Here is a 17,475-nt window from a genome sequence, read left to right on the forward strand (position 1 = left end):
AGGGGGAGGGAAATGGGAGGCTGGGAGGAGGTAGAAACTTGTTTTTTTTCCTTTTCTCAATAAAAAAAAAAATAAAAGAAAAAAAAAAAGAGTGCCAGACTCGAGGACCAGATTAGGGAGCAGAATGCTTATTTTGCTGCCTCCAAAATGTGCCTTCTGCCCCAAAATAAACATCACCTCAGAGAGAAAGAGTAAAAAAAAAAAAATAAGTATTCCAAGCAAATGGAGCAAGGAGAAGCCGGCGTTGTTATCGTAATATCTGACAAGACAGACTGAGGCCAGTTCTCGTCAGAGGAGATAATGTCACTTCACACTGACCAAGAGAACCGTTCATCAAAAGAAAACATAACTCTAAATATGTGTGTTCCAAAGGCAGGCTCAGGCCATTTCATAAAACAAGTCCTTCTGGATCTAAAGTCACAGAGTAACTCTAACTCGGTCGTGGGTGACTTCACTGTGTCACTGTCACCGTTAGACACACCAGCCAGGCAAATATTAATGACGAAGGGCTGGGATTAAATGACATCAACTGTTTTCTTCGAGTCTACCTAACGTTTTTGGACAAGGCCTCTCAATGGCCCCAGAGTTTGCTGGTTTGGTTGGACTGGCTGTCCAGAAAGCCCCAGGGATCCTTCTGTCCCCTCCTCCCCAGCACTGGGACCATGGGCTCACACAGCTACAGGTGTCTTTTACATGGGTTTGGAGACTGAGCTCAGGTCCTCACACCTGCAAAGCTAGCCCTTTAGGAACTGAGAGCTCTCTCCAGATCATAGCTATTCTTGCTGGACACCTTCCACACTCAAATGCTACGGAGGGAAGAGGGCTGAGGGATTAGGTTATCTCTTTGGGTTGAACCTTAAATACAGTGACTAACTCAAGACGGATGGGCACTTCTTTTTACCAACTTTGTTGAGGTGTCACAGGCAGTGGGAGGCACAGATCACTGCTAGGATGTTCATCCTCTAAGAGAGAGGACAGCACCCAGGCATGGAGCTGTTAGAAACCAGAGAGAGCTGTGGAGGATTTAGGAAGAATCAGTATGCCATGGCAGATAAAAAGATAGCTCCAGATAGCTGCCCCCCCCCACCTCCCCGCAAGACAGTATCCATGAGCATGTCTAGATCTATGACCCGGGCACACCTCTGGGCTACAACTATGAGGGGCAGCCTGCATCTCTTACACTGAACTGCTTCTTGAAATAAAGCTAACATTTCTAAGTTTGTAATGGGTGACTGGAATTTTTGCTCATTACTCTTGATTTTAGGAAGCCCAAATTAATGGGAAAAAAAACCTTAAAAAACAAAGCAAACAAGAAAGACAAAGTAGAAAGAAAGATGATTGAAAGGCAAATACAGCTCCTTTGCACTATACCATATGTTATCAGCTGTTTTCTGCAATTCTTACCCACCCAGTCAGCTGGGGACACAGAGTGAAACATGGCATCATGCTCTCATCATGAGAGAAGCCAGTCGCTGAAAGGTGTTTTTTTCTACTTACTGGAAAGTTCTAGAAATTGTTACTTGGTCATAAAAATGTTCTCATATCTCCTTTTATCTTTTAAGTCATCCAAAGGCCAGATGTTGAGAAACAGGGGTGAAGGCAGCCCCTTTGCTCCACACAGTTGGCAGCCCACAATACAGCGTAATTAAATAATTGCTTTGGACTATCTTGGGTATAATTAATCATTTAGCTGTAAAGATCTCTGCAAGGAGCAGTCCAAGATTCAAGCACTCTCAAGGTTTCTGAGATGCAAAAATGCGATGTTCTCACAGCCCTCCCTGGCCCCAAGTTAGATAAGGGAGGGAATTTGTTTTAGGGTAGATGTCATAAATGTTTGATTATAAACTTCAAGTTGGAAGAATCTCAGAGTAGAGAATTTGATTCTAGCAGATTTTGAAAGTAGGGTTCTACCCTCTCCAGTATGCAAGGAGGAAAGGCCCAAGTCAAGACCATGTGTGAGTGCTTGGGAAAGATAGAGACTGTGGGTTCAGTCTCAGTGTACCTATCACTGTGGTGGCCTTCCTGCAGCTGAAATTCCAGTCATCATTCCCAGCATCTAAGGTCCCAGGCAGCTCAAGGAAGATCTGGGGCTCCACTCCTGACCCGTGCATCTGAGGCTTGTGTTTCTTGGTGCACCCCCACCCATCGCTATCAGCACAGCATAGAGAGGAATGAGACTCTCAGAACAGGGTCCCGAGAGGGAAGCAGAAGGAGAAAAAGACAGACCAGAGAGATGAGTGGCTGCAGTGAAAATGGCCTTCCCTTCAGATGCCAAGTCTGGGGCTGGAGATGTTACGCAGCTGGTGACATGTTGGTCTAGCTTGCAAGAGACCCTGGGCTCATTCCCTTCTTAGCATCATGTCAGCTTGCACAATCCTTGCACTTGGGAGATGGAAGGTGAAGTTGGGCTTAAGGGGATCCTCAGCTCTATAGACAATTTGAAGCCAGAATTTGGCTACATGAGACCCTGTCAGAAACAACACAGAATGAAACAAACAAATCCCCATAACAATGGAAATATTTAAAGTAAGGTTATTTTCCTCTTGAATGGACATGAAGAGGAATTTATCAAACTGCCAAGTTGGCTTTGTTAGGTTTCATTGGGGAAACGCATCAGATCTATATTCCCTCAAGGTAAAGCTTTTGTGCTGAAAATTCAGATTTTAGCCCCTGAAGCAAGGGTGCACCGGGCAATAATGCAACTTAATGTTGTTATTTTTACCAGTTGCTTGTTAGTCCCGGGCAAGCAGGAATGTGGCACATGGATCTTGACTCCCTGCAATAAGACAGCAATGAGGAAATACGGATTTTCTCGGCATGTTCAGTGCCAATACCGCTAACAGCATTTCCTGAGGAAGAACTTTTAGTCTCCGTATCATGCTGTCAATCATGAGACAGAAATGCAGCTGGCATGAAATTTCATTTCAATCCCCCTTTCTGGAAGAGCTCATGGGTAAAAGTAATATCCTCTCTCATGTATGTTTGATGAGCTGCGATGGCAGCAATATCAGCTAATATTAGCAATATTAGCATAGGCTTATTTTCAGAACCAACTCCTATGTGCATATCTCATGCACATGCAAAACAAGCATTCATTGCCATGACTGCCACAACCATGTGCCAAGTACTAGGTTAGGCACAAAGACCGCCAGCCTGTAGCTCCTATTTCAAATGTACTGTGCCACCAGGGTGAGGTGCATGGCAAAAGATGCTGAAGATAAAACTATTATAAAGCATCTAAAAATAGTTATTTGCAGGCTGAGTATCCTTAGTCAGAAAGCCCAAATCCTAAATGTGGGCAGATCAGAAACACTGCTGGTGCCAGGTATTTAAAAATACATTTATTTATTTTTGTTCTATGTGTATGGATATTCTGCCTGTGCATATGTCTGCAGGCAGTGCCCACAAAACCAGAAGAGGGAGCCAGATCCCCTGGAACTGGAGTTACAGACTGTTGTTAACCACCCTGTAGGTGCTGGGAACCAAACCTGCACTTGCCTACAAGAGCCATAAGTGCTCTTAACCACTGAGCCACCTCTCCAGTCCCCTTTCCTCAGGCACTTTGGATCTCTAGGCTCTTGAGTGCATCATCCTTGCTAGCATTTATGGAAATTCTGCAAAGCAGATAGCATAGACATGTTTCACCAGTGAAATAATTCAAGTCCAAGGACACTCTGGGGGGTGGGTTAAACAGAGATGTTTTAAGGGCTAAACTCTAGTACCTCTTAATGGATCATACTTAGAAGATGTAACTGAAACCATCTGTTAAACGACCTTGTTCTGAGAGTGGGGCCTAACTCTGAGGACATGTCCCTCCAAGAGATGGAAGGTAACACACAGGGGAGAAGATGAAGTGGAGATGGAGGCAGACATTGTGGAATGACATGTGCACCAAAAAAAAGGGTGCCAGAGATCAACATAGGCCACTGGCAGCAAGGAGACAGGCCTACATGAGATAGATAGATGGTCAGATTTCTTCAGATATGTCAGTTTGGTTTGTCAAATTATAAACAATAATACTGCATCCACACAGTTATTCTACAAGGGTTGTGTGTGTCTTGATTCCTAATTACAGCTTATTATTTTGATTATGGTGGTTATGATGGTTGGCATCTTCACTGTCAACCTGACTGAATTTCACATGGGAGAGGAGTCACACCTGAAGGTGTTTCCAGAGACGTTTAACTGAGAAAAACCAGCCCTACATGTGGGCGGCTGGCGGCGCCATTCCACAGGCTGGGGGCCAGGCTGGATATAAAGGACAAAAAGAGGAAGCAAGATGACTATAAGCATTCACCTCTCTCTGCGTCCTGATTATGGCTGCACTGTGACTAGCTGCTCACGTCCCTGCTCTCATGGCTAGGGCTGATGTTTAGCCTCTCCCACTGTGATGGACTTAGTCCCCAACTGTGAACCCAGATTGGCCCTTCCTCCTTTACGTTGCTTTGGTCAGGTAGTTTGTCATAGCCGTGAGAAAAGTAACTATGACAGTGGTCAACCTCATTCTAGGGAGGACGCTCATCAACTCTCCTTTGTGGAAAGCACTTGAAGACTATGATCAAATTGCATGAGGAAAGAAACCTCTTCTGTATTTAATACATAAAATTTGGTGTTATATATGTCATATTATATAATTAAAATCAAGACAAAACTTTCAGGAGTATAATAATGTACATACTTATTCAATAGGCACAAATAAACCTCCTATCCTGACAATTTAATTTTATTAGTGTTGGGACTCAAGCCCAGGGCCTTATGGATGCTAGGAGCTGCCACGGAGCTGCACCTCCAGTCCTTAACACTTTATTTAGTTGGATTTCAATAGCCATCTTGTGCTACCTCTCACATCTGAAGCCCTTCACTAAAAGCTCCAGACTATGACCAAGGGGTAGATAGGATGTGTTAGGAATGTTCCCCACACTGAAGGCTCTTACCTTAGGACAGCAATAGGTAGAGAGAAGAATGGACACACAGGGTATGGACAGGTATTTCCAGAGGTCCAGTGGTGCTGTAGGGACTGAGATAAGTGAGCACACACTGGTCTCATGGTTCAGGACAGAGCTAGACTCGATGGAGGTCTCATGGAAAGGTGCCCCTTTGATTTGACCTTGATGGGAGAGTGGACTTTGCAAAGGCCAACTAAGTGCAGGCAGAGGGGAAACAGGGATGATGTCAGCAAGACAGGCAGCTCCCTCGGGGAAGAGGACGTGGAGCTGAAAAGAAAGAATGCTGGTCCAGGGCCAGGGAAGTCTTCAGTGAGTAAAACGCTTATCTTACAAGTATGAAGACCTGAGTCCAGATGCCCAGCACTGAGGAAAAGGTGGCTGTGGCAGATCACATCTGTACCCCAGCCCTGAGGAGGTGGAGACAGGCGGATCCTGAAGCCTCACTGACCAGCTGGTCTAGCTGAACTGGTGACCTCCAGCTTTGTGAGAGAGCTTGCTTCAGAAAATATGGTAGAGAACAACGGAAGACCCAATACCCACCTCTGACTTCCACATGTCTGCCCACACCCATGAAATACACCACAGTACACATGCACACATGTACACACACATACACATGTGCACACATGTTTTCTAGCTCTAAATTGTACAATAGGAGCAACTATGAATCTATAAATTGATCGGAGTTGGGTACAAGGGTGTACTTTGCCCGTCGTTATGGACAGACTGTGATGTATACACTTGCACAGCTGCTTCTCTCTGAACTGATGACACCCACAGGCATTTCCGTGCCCTTGGGTCTCTATGTTTCCAGAATACCCTGTACTTAGCAGAAAGTTTATCCCTATTTTCTTTCTTAATATCTATCATGCTGGCCGCTACGGATAAATACGGTTTTTCTTTATTTCCAGCCCTGATCGATTCTTCTGTCAGAGAGCTATAGATTGGATGCGGTGTTCTGCTTCTCAGCTTGAAAGATAAAGTTGACAGCTTGGGTTTGTGATTTCTCTGTTAATGAGTGACCTGTGTTAGAGTGGCAAGAAGATGGGGTGGGGCTTAGGGGCACAGTTGGTGACTGCACGGCGGCCTTCTTCAGTTCCCAGTTCTGGAGTCTCCCAGGGGCTGGGGAAAGGAATGTTTTCTGGGGGCTGGGGCTGGGAGGTGGGTACTAATGCAGACACTGCTGTGTTTGGGTGACTTTGTTATATGGGGATTACCTGTATCCTTGTAGGAGTCTGTAGAAGTTAGGCAGTGTGTGGAAATAGACATTTAGTGGACAGCCTAGGAAGGATAAAGTATGTGATGGCTGAGTGGCATAGGGATACCTGGGGCAGCTTGTCCCCTTAGGGTGTGCTGTACAGTTTTTCCTTCTGGGCTGGGTATGATGACGGCCATCAGTGCTCCCCCATGGAGAAAGGGGAAGGTTCACAGGCCTCACAAGACCTGAAGGCAGAAACAGAAGCCAGGTGTGGCATGTGTCTGTAATCCTAGTGCTGGAGAAGCTGTACCAGGAGAATCACAATTTCAAGCAAGCCTTGGCTATGAGTTCTAGGCCTGCCCAGTCAATGTGAGGTCTTGTCTCAAGAGATCATATAGCAGTCTAGTGGTGGTGGCGCAGCTCTTCAATCCCAGTACTTGTTAGGGAGAGGCAGAGGAGGCAGAGACAGAGGGATAAGAGTCAGAGGAAGATGAGGCAGAGGCAGGTGGATCTCTGAGTTCGAGGCCAGCCTAGTCTATAGAGATAGCTCCAGGACAGCCAGCAGTCAGGGGTACACAGAGAGACCTTGTCTTGACTGTCGCTGTCCCCCCTCAAAAGAAAATAAAAGAGCAAATCAAAACAAAACAAGACTGATGGAGGAAGGTCATTGGCTAATAAAGAAACTGCCTTGGCCCATTTGATAGGCCAGCCTTTAGGTGGGTGGAGTAAACAGAACAGAATGCTGGGAAGAAGGGAAGTGAGCTCAGACGCCATGCCTCTGCTCTTTGGGGCAGACGTGACGAAGCTCCGACTCAGGATGGACATAGGCTAGAATCTTCCTGGTAAGCGCACCTCGTGGTGCTACTCACATTAATAGAAATGGGCCAAGCAGTGTTTATATGAATACAGTTTGTGTGTCTTTATTTTGGGGCATAAGCTAGCCAGGCGGCCGGGAGCTGGGTGGCAGGAATGTAGCCCGCAGCTCCCACAACACAAGACAGGTAGACAATGGGCCATGGGTTAGGTAACTCTTCTATAGTCACGGTCTCTAAGTTGTGTGAAGGATTTCTCTGTGATGTGCCTTTGAGTCATTCATGTGCCTGTAAGTAACCCCAGTACAGGATCGACGGGGTGGAAGCCTTTCTCAGCTCCATGGATGCCTTCGCTATCTGGAGTGCAGAGACATTTCTTTACACCCTCTCCCTCAGGAAAGATTCCACATGAGAAATCTACTCTGGGAACTCCCAGTCTAGGAGTTCTGAATAGTTATTGTTATTGTTTCATAAACCATTTTTCAAATTAAATGTGTACACCTTGATCTCTTTACTCATCTAGAGTTTGATATCCTCACAGAAATCACCTGAGCATTGGATGCCTCCATGGATTGCTGGTCCCAGCGTGTGGCATTCTCAGAATCCCCGACTTTCTTTTGTCCTTCTTGACAGTGTTCACCATTGCTCTTGTGCTGCCTGTGATGGCTTCTTCAGGGCATGGCCACATAACATTTGGACTAGAGCATCTCTCCATGTACCACTGTGACTGTCCCAGGGGTGTACAACGAGCCAGTCAGGACAGTTAAGATGCACTTGGAGGGTGTTTGCTGAACTTGGAAGAGAGCTCTTCATGCACCCCAACCTCCACCCCTCAGGATGTAAGCTTACCAAGACCAGCAGCTTCTTTGCCGCCAAAATATGATTCAATATGTCCCGACCAAAACAAAATTGTGTCCATTATGGTCTAAGTGCCTTTGTCCTGCACCGACAATCTATGCACCCAAGTGTTATTCTCCAATGTGGTAGTGTTAGGATGTGGGGCCTTTTGAGAGATGAGAAGTTCGGTTCAGGCCATGAGGATGGAGCCACAGAGAGGGTTCACAGAAGGAACCAGTACTGGAGCTCCTGGTCTCTGTACACACAAGAGGAAGTCATGGGAGCACATATCAAGGCGGTGCCAACCAAAAGCCTGGAGTGAGCCCACAGAAGTAAGCTTATCACGTCAGCAGCTTGACCCTAAACTCAGCCTCTGGGACTGGGAGAAGTCTGAGTCACCCACTCTGTACGATTTTGTGTGGTAGTTCAAGCTAAAACACTGTCTCGGGTTATATTTAGGAATACATACATACATATATACAACAACAATGAATGAAAATACAGGCCAAGAATCTGCAGGAGAACATGCAGAGGCTACGAGAGGGTTTAGAGGGAGGAGCAGGGGGGAGAAATGCTATAATTAGTTATAATGCCAATAATAAAAAAAAAGATTTAAAAAAGAAAAATCTTTTTAAAATTTAAAGCCAACCAAACAGACACTACCTTAGAATAAATTAGCACAGAAGAAAGTAGAAGCTGTAGATAGGAAATCAACTCTGACTCCACTAGTTGAGATCCTAGGTCCAGCCACCCCTGAAGCCCTCTGAACTTTTCCGTGGCCAGGGTCTCCCTTCCCGTCAACTTGTTTGTAAAGCCAGCTTTTCCTTCTTCATACACATCAACTTTACCATGAAGTGAGAAGTCAGAAAGAGCCACTTTGAATAGATGGCTCTTGGACAATCAGGTGTGTCCTCTGGGCTCTAGAGAGACACAGTACTGCTATATGGGCTTCTTTTCATAAGACACACGTGTCTGAGGGATGGCAAGTCCGGGAGTGCTGGAGCGCCCGGGCTGTGGATGGGAACCCAGAGTCAAAGTGTATCAGGTTGCCCTGGAGGCTGGGGTGGCTGTTCAGCACGAGGTGGGGGGTGGGTCACAGGAGAATGGAGCTCAGAGCGGATGAGCTGTCCAGTATCCACCAGCTGGCTCGCTGCCTGATGACTGTGCTTCAGAGTCTGGTCTCAGCCTGTCTACCCCATGCCCTGGTCACCTTCACTCCATATACTGCTTTTCCGGTTTCTGTGATCAGATACCCCAAAAGAAAGCACCCTAAGACGGGAGCACTTATTTTGTCTCAGGGTTAGGATACACTCTCATGGCAGATGGTGGGGGTAGCTTTGATCTGGGTGGACCGGGGAGCAGAAGGGGAGGTCATTGGGAAGCAGAGGAGGGTTATAAAATCAAGCCCTCCCCCATGTAGTGATTCACTTCTTGCAGCTGGGATGCAACTTTAGTGGTCCCCAAACCTCCCAAATTATCACTACCAGCTGGGGACCAAATGTCCCAACATATAAGCCTTGGAGAGGTGTGTCATATCTCAAGGTCTCAAACATAACCTTGAGCAGACAAGGTGAACCCTCAGTTTGTTCCTGAGCTCTGTCCACCCGGGTCTCTCCTGTGATCCTGATCCATTTTAGCCCTGGCCCCTGTACCTCCAAACTCTCTCTTGTATCTGACCTCATCCCCAGCTCTTCTACTGTCCCCTCTGATGTCACCTACCTCTAGTGGCTCCCTTCTTCCTTTCCAAGCCATACCAGCCACATTGCTGCTCTGCCCACAGCATGTGCTTGCAATTCCCTGCTTCCCACCAGGGCCTGTGCTCTGCCTTCATCTCCCATCTCAGACCACGTCTTCCCCTTCTGTCCTTTCTCAGTTTCACCCTCTCCATAATCACTCATGCCACTCACTCTCTGTCCCTTGCCCCTTCCTAGGTGGTGCTCTCGGAGGAATATAATTTATGTGCTGCTGAATCCCTAAGACCTAGAAGAGCACTGGGGACATGCTAGTATCCCAGGAATAAATGAAGAGCCAGAGAGAACGCGCACGAGACACTGCCTTCCTCTCTCAGACCAACAGATGCCCTGAAGTTCTCTGGTGCTCCATCAACACCATGTCAAAGATGTATAAAACAATGGAATGCAATGCATCTGTGTGTGTGTGCACATGCATGCTCGCTCACGCACATATGCATAGTGACTGTATGTATGTGTGTGTTCTAGATATGATTAGTTCCGTACACAGACAGGATTAGAAGACAAGAATAGGGGTTACATGAACACTGTGGTTTTTTAGAAAAAGCATCTTGACCACATGTTCACATGTCACTATTCTTACCTGAGCAGGTCTAGATGGGGGTAAAGGAGAGGAACAGCTGTGGACACGACCCTAGAGTTCAGTGACAAACACGCAGGAGACAGTGAGATGTCCTGAACGCTGGGGAGGCTGTGAAGAAGTGAACCCCCACCTTCTGTGAATCACCATGACAATCAAGGCAGCTCTTTGAAAAGGATGAAGACTCAGGAGTGTGATTAGTCCCAGGGAAAGAGCGTGTGCCCTCCCTGCCATACGCCATGCCCTCTCTAGCCCTCACATGACGGCCAGTTGGTGCTAAGAACATTGTTGCCTAAAACTGAGAAAATGCAGAAAACAGCAAAACTCACACCCCCATGTGCGCAAGTGGGGAAAATGAGATGCGTGTGTAAAATAGAACTTTATGTAGCAGGAATGACAGGGAGCTGCAGAGTGAGAGTGGGTGCGCTCTCTCTCTCTCTCTCTCTCTCTCTCTCTGTGTGTGTGTGTATGTTGAGGCTATGTTGTTTATTGCCTCTGTGTGTTTAGTAAACCATTTGCGGTGTGTATATGTGTGTGTGGTAGGCCGTTGATTGCATATTTATTGCATGCTTTATGCCATTTCTCTGTGTGTGAAGCCATGTTGAATTGTTCTGTGTCTGTACACTGTGGTGTGTGTGGTGTCTCATTCTCCCCAAACCCTCACAGAACTCCAGAGACGACAGTTACTGCAGACATACAAAGCACAGTCCCACCCTGTCATCGAAGCTGGAACATTTTCTAGATTCTTCTCTGTCCTCCCTGCCCTGGAGCCCCTCTCCGGTGCCCTGGCCCAAGCCATTTAGGACTTTGAGGATGCAAACCGATAGTTCACAACTCCATACACAGATCTAGTGGTTGGGGAAGAAAGGCAAGAGTGGATTTTATCAGACAAGCAGCTGCTCCAGTAAAAGTTCGCTGGTCGCGACTAGCTGGGTCTCGGAAGGGCAAGGCTGAGAGTAGGCAATCCCAGGGTGATAAAAGGTCAGCATTACCTACCCTTACCTATAGTGAAACCCTGCCCAGATAGGCCTGAGGTCAACTCCACTTGGTCAATGTTAAATTCTTTCTTTTTTTTCCCAGCAAGAAGGGGGCCTTCAATCTGTTTTGATTAAGCCAGCAGCTACGATGTTAATGAACAGTGCCCTATCTTTTAGCACTTGGAAGTTTGAAGCATCAGGGCCGTGAGCACAGAGGATCGTTCATGCGATGCCTGTGTTCTCTCATTTTCTGGCAGTCTGGGAGACTGGGTCTGTGGCTTTATAGTTAGGCATTTCTACCACTGAGCCATAGCCCCAGCCTCAGATCACGCTTGGGAGCCTAAACCCAGTTAGTTCTGTGGTTCTCAGACCCCCAGCCCTACACCCTAGCCCGAGGAAAGAATTTAAAGAGGGGAAATGAAGGAGACACTAAGATCTTGGGTCAGCTGTGCCGATGACACAGGTTGCCTCCCACTTTCTCAGGGTCTTCGAGTGAGTGCAGAGAGAAACGAGTCGTCTAGGGATGGTTAAACCGGAACATCCATGGTCATGTCCACTTACCTGAGACCTGAGCAAGTGCTGAGGCTGACCATTGAGGCAGCATCTCCTTGCACGTGTCCGTGGTAGTAACAGTGATCCTGAAAGACAGAGAGGGGAAATCAGTTAACACATCTTCCTTCCACCTAGGATAACCCAGCTTCCTCTAGTCTACACCCCTATTGCTTTACTTATAGGACATGTTATACCATATTACATAGGTAGTCTTAATGTTTACTGCTAAGCCCAATGTGGCTTTTCCAGGGTCTATGGTTAGCACACCAGACCTCCTTAGATATTATCAGCAGGGTTCTGATAGGCCTGACTGGCCTCCACTCTCACCTGTTGGACCCCGCCCACCCTGGGAAAGCCCTGATGCCCACGGTTGTACAAAGCTCAGCAGCAGAACAGATCACGTTGACATCCTTGGTTTACCCTCATGTAAATTGTCTCTGGTAATGAGACGAGGAAGTGGATGGGATGTTTAAGCATACTGTGAAATGCAATAAAACCAGGCCTGAATCAACGGTTTAGGACAACAGCCGAGCAGATGGGGGCTACTAAGGAATGAAAGATGAGAATTCCCAGAATCGCCCACATTCAGCTCGGCAGGAAGGTCACTGAGGGAGGTCTTGGAAGAAAAAAAAAAAAGAAATCCTTATAGGATAACTCTAACATTCTCCAAAGCAACCACAGCTCAGATGCCTCCTGGGAAGACAGAGCTCTGTCCAGATTCAAGGTAGTTACGCTGTTGAGAAAAAGGCTGGGTCACAGCTCCAACTAAGCAGCTGATTGGCAAGGAATGGCTGCTCACACGCCACAGTCCTCGCCCAGGCATTCACAATGCCAGCAGCATGCTGACTCTTCGCAGGAAAGGGCCCTTCTAAGGGACAGCCAGGTCTCAGCCAGCCTCCACCATACCCACGTCAGCTCTTGGTGGTGACAAGCCATTCACAAACACTGTCTCTACCTGGCTGAGAAAAAGGACCGGGGTTGGAAAGATGGCTGGGCGGCTGAACGCATTTGCTGTTCTGCCGAGAACCCAGGTTTGGTTCCCAGCACTTGATGCCTCACAACCATCTGCAGTTCAGTTCTAGGGGAGCTAAGCTGATGCCCTTTCCAGCCTCCAAGAGCTCCTGAACGCATGTGGTGCACATAAACTCATGTGTGCACGCAAACACACATCCACACAATCAAAAAAATAGTTAAAAAAATAAACAAACGAGAAAGACCAGGTGAGGTTGAGTGGCAAAGGGAAAGCCATGACATCATGAGAAATTGGCTAAGGTCATCTCAACCACATAAGAGGATAAATCCTGAGTTCTCAGTAGTCCTCATTGTCCGCTATGTTCAGAGAGTCCGGTTTTATCCCAGGCTTTTCCAGACCCAGGCCAGCTGGCCTTGGTGAGTTCCCAGTAGAACATCCCCATCGTCTCAGTGTGTGGGGGCACCCCTCGCGGTCCTGAGTTCCTTGCTCGTGCTCTCTCTCCTTCTGCTACTGAGAACTCAAGAACAATGGCAATGGGTTTCTGATCCTATTGCACGTACTGGCTTTGTGGGAGCCTAGGCAGTTTGGATGCTCAACTTACTAGACCTGGATGGAGGTGGGGGTTCCTTGGACTTCCCACAGGACAGGGAACCCTGATTGCTTTTCGGGCCGAGGAGGGGGGGATTTAATTGGGGGAGGGGGAGGGAAATGGGAGGCGGTGGCAGGGAAGAGACGGAAATCTTTAACAAATAAATAAATTAAAAAAAAAAGAGGATAAATCCTTGGGTCATCTGAAAGGCAAAGGATGGAGATGAGAAGGCTGCAGGGAGACAGGTTTGAATCTTTCTTACTGATTTTAGAGCCATATATATATATATCAGGATATTAATATTTTAACCTCATACTTGTGTAAGAAGTCTTTTAACCTGAACATTATTGTCCAGAGTTCCTGGCTTTATAAATTCAAGTCTCTTCTATGTACCCCGCCCCCATAGCTTTCTGTATTATTAAAGGCAGCTTCCTTTGAGGTCATGGGTACATGCCTTTTATTTTCTTCTGTTTACACAGTCTTGAGACTGGCTCTCTACTCTGCCCAGGATTTATTTCCATCCTGGAAGTACAGAGCGTGTATGACTTCCCCTCCACCAAAGGCAGGCATTAGCCACCACAGCTCATCGGTTTTTCTCCCCAACTTTCTGCCATGTGCTGTGTCTGTGACTTTTCTTGTTTCTGTCACCTGATAGAAACAACTTCCAAGGAGCAAGGACTTCTTTTGGTTCACAGTCCATCACGGCAAAGAAGGCACAGTGGAGTTCTTAGTAGTGGGAGGGCTGCTTGCTCACACAGGACAGCAAGGAAGCAGAGTGTGGCCCCACTCCAGTGACCTCCAGCAAGGAGTCATGTCTAAAGGTACTACAAGCCCCCCACCCCCCAGACAAGTGCCATCAGTAGGAGACTGAGTGCGCAAGCACGTGAGACATCCAACCCAGAGCATATGGGAATACTCAGGGTATGTCCGTGGCTCTTCTCCGTTTTGTAGTCCACCAAGGAATGCTCAACTGTCCACTCCTAAGCCAATACCACTCTCTTAATCACAACTGTTTTACATGACAATTGGATACCCCACAGAGCTGACTCTCTTTTCAAATCAAGACTTCACTCCCATACCACACATCTCGCTGTTTTAAAGTACATCATGTCAGCATCTCACGGTGTTCTGTTTCAAGTACAGGGAGTACCTGAAGTCCTCTGCCACTGAAATCCATAAGGATGCACAATGACCACCACGATCTCATTCCAGAGCATTTTAATGACCGCTCAGAGACACCTGGAGCCCCACAGTCCCTCCCTCACCACCCCTGGCAACCACTAGCCTCCTTTCTGTCTCTATGGATTTGTTCGCTCTGTTCCTCTCATGCAAAGAGAAGCCTGCAGTACATGGCCTCATGCCTGGCTTCTTTCATCCAGCATAATGTTTTCCAGGTTCCACCATGAACTCTGCGTTTTCTTGCCGAAGAGTATTTCGGTGCACACACTGCAGCGTGGACAGCTGGTGTCCAGAGGACAGGACTGGAGAAGGAATTACCTGCAGATGGGAAACTGCAAAGGCAGTGGGTAACGGAGGGAGCACGCAGTTCAGGGGAGAGGGGGAAGAGATGCAGACACAGGCCTGTGGAGTACCTGGTGATCTGTCTTCTAGGAGGCTGTCCTCATCAACAAGCAGTGGGTTAGTCCAAGACACTTGGGGGGACTGAAAGGGACGGGGGCTGCCCAGGCGGCCACATCAGAATATCAAGGAGGGAGGACACATGGCTGCGAGTGTGCCTCCTTGCCATCTGGGTAGATTTGAAATGGCGCTGTGTGTGTGTAACTCTCAGGGGAGTCATGTAAAACTGGCTCATCATGGAGGATGCTTGTAATAGACTGAAATATCTCAGGGCATCAAGGGATCACGGTCCCCTTCTCAGGCTGTGGTATACGGGGTGGGGTGTGGGATTCTAGCACAGTGCACCTGTAGGCATGTCAAAGCTGAAGGTGACTCTCAATCGGAAAGGACAGTAGCTGCTGTTGGAGTCTAGGATGCCCGGTGATCGCTGACCTTTGAGATCCATCTTAGAGTCCCGCTTATGGGGGGAGAGGGGAGGGAAAGCCAAGTGGTGACAATAATTACCGACTTCTGAAATTGGAAACCCATTTGTTCCCAGGCTCTGTTGTTAATGGGTTATTTATCAAGTGTACTTTCTAATTAAATATACAGGAACACACGCTCATTAAAGCATGAGCTGAGAACAAATGAGTATCAAATTAATTTCCAGTTCAAAAACTTAAAATATTGCTTTTAGGAAGCAGGGGAAGCGGGGTTTAGTGTTCATAAACCATTGCTTGAAGTCAACAACCCTACTCATCTTAGTTGTCACCAGAGTTCACAACTTATTTCTCAATTTACGTGAGTTAGACAGCTCCCAAGCCCCTTGCTCACTCCTGACAGGGATTAATCTCTTACAGTTCCCAGATTCTCCCAGACAATTCCAATTTCCTGAAATTTAGTTTTTTTTTTTTCAACATGACTCACCACATGTAAATGAACATGATTTCATTTTGATGATGCTATGAGTCACCGTCTGGATAATTCCATGACTCAAAAACACAGTTGTCCCCTCACGTATCATATTATTGGTTGGGAAACTGGATTACGGAAGTGGCAGAGATTACATTCTGACCATTGGTAAGTTGACTCCTAAGGCAGGGTCAGACATAACGAGATCTTTACAGGTAGTAACCATGATCAGAGACCAGCAACACCCACTCATTTCTACAGGACAGTGTGTGCCTCTGTCTGAGGTCAGGTACATAGTCCTTATGTAATGATGCTCACATGCAGGAACCAATCAGATCTTTGGGGATCATGAACACTGGTCCCTATGTAATGATGCTCACATGCAGGAACCAATCAGATCTTTGGGGATCATGAACACTGGTCCCTATGTAATGATGCTCACATGCAGGAACCAATCAGATCTTTGGGGATCATGAACACTGGTCCCTATGTAATGATGCTCACATACACGCAGGAACCAATCAGATCTTCTGGGCTCATAAACACTTGGCCCAGAGATTCTGATGTGCCACACAGCAGGGAACATGACAAGCAGCCACTGTTCAGAGAAGATCTGTGTCCAACCCAGGGAACCCTGAATCTGTTACCACAGAGGCCCTTGCTGGGTATCTGTGGCTCCTAGTCTCTTTCAGAGTACAGTCTTTCAGGTACAGTCTTTCTCAGACCTCAATCCTTTCTTCTCTTTGATTGCCTTCAAAGCATCAAACCGCACAACCCCCCGAACCTAAAGATGGTTCTGAACGAGACCATGCCCTCCCAGGACCATGTCTTTGATTCGTTCTGCTGACCCAATGCATTCTATTTCTCCCAACAAAACCTCGTGTGGAAGAGAGTCCTGGACATGCACAACCACAAAATTACATCTCTCTCTTCACAAAAGCTCTAACTGCGCATTTTATATACTTATTATTTAACTGAATGCCTTTCCCCACTCCAGTAAAATACCGTTTTCCTTCTGTTTAATACTATCAATCAAACCTAATGGTGGGTAACAGGAAACTGGAGTAACAACTCTTGAACCTGAAAATTGGTAGCCCTCAACTCTGTGCCCTGCGGGAAGTCAAATCAAACTTCCCTGCTACCCCTCCATCCGTGGACTAGAAAGACAGGGGTTTTATATGCTGAAGTGGTAACGAAAGTGGCCTGACCTTGCAATTTAAAAGGGCTCCTAGCAGACAGAGTCTGTGAGGGCATGCTGAGGGGATGGTGTTTTCAATATGCTCCCAAAGGCCTGGGCCACCCCTGCCACAGGCAACATGGTGACCCCCTCTGATTCAATGCTTGAAGGCAAGATGTTAGTAGCTGGAAGGAGGCTTGGGGCCATCTAAGGCCAGTCTTACTTTTCTAGCTAATTTCTTGCCCAAAGGATGTGGAAACTGAGGTCATGATGGTTAAGCTGCCATTATTGGTCACAGAGGTGGCTGATGGCAGGGCAGGACCTCAAACTCACGCCTCTCCACTCCAGGCAGGCTTCCCACTACACCTCACTGCTGGACATATGCCCTGTCCCCTCACAGGCCTCTGCTTTTGAGAAGAAAGCTTCCCCCTACAATGGAAACGTGCACTCCACACTTCGCTGCAGGGCCTCACCATGACAATGACATCACTCATGGGATCATAGGATGAAAGGGTCACTTCCAAAGGTAGAGAAAAATCTACAGGAGAGAGAGAGAGAGAGAGAGAGAGAGAGAGAGAGAGAGAGAGAGAGAGAGAGAAACAGAGAGAGAGAGA

The 17,475-nt window shown here is 47.1% G+C and overlaps 1 protein-coding gene across 1 annotated transcript in view; it reads right to left on the minus strand.

Annotated features, from left to right (window-relative positions):
* The window catches only part of Adam12 (ADAM metallopeptidase domain 12), a 124,518-nt gene that overhangs the window by 96,076 nt on the left and 10,967 nt on the right, over positions 1-17,475 (minus strand). Inside the window, exon 2 of the mRNA XM_026781030.1 lies at positions 11,663-11,739. Within this exon, the coding sequence (XP_026636831.1) occupies positions 11,663-11,739 (77 nt within the window). The remainder of the gene's footprint in view (positions 1-11,662; positions 11,740-17,475) is intronic.

This window comes from Microtus ochrogaster, chromosome 8 (genome assembly GCF_000317375.1).
Source record: "Microtus ochrogaster isolate Prairie Vole_2 chromosome 8, MicOch1.0, whole genome shotgun sequence".
Taxonomy (NCBI): domain Eukaryota; kingdom Metazoa; phylum Chordata; class Mammalia; order Rodentia; family Cricetidae; genus Microtus; species Microtus ochrogaster.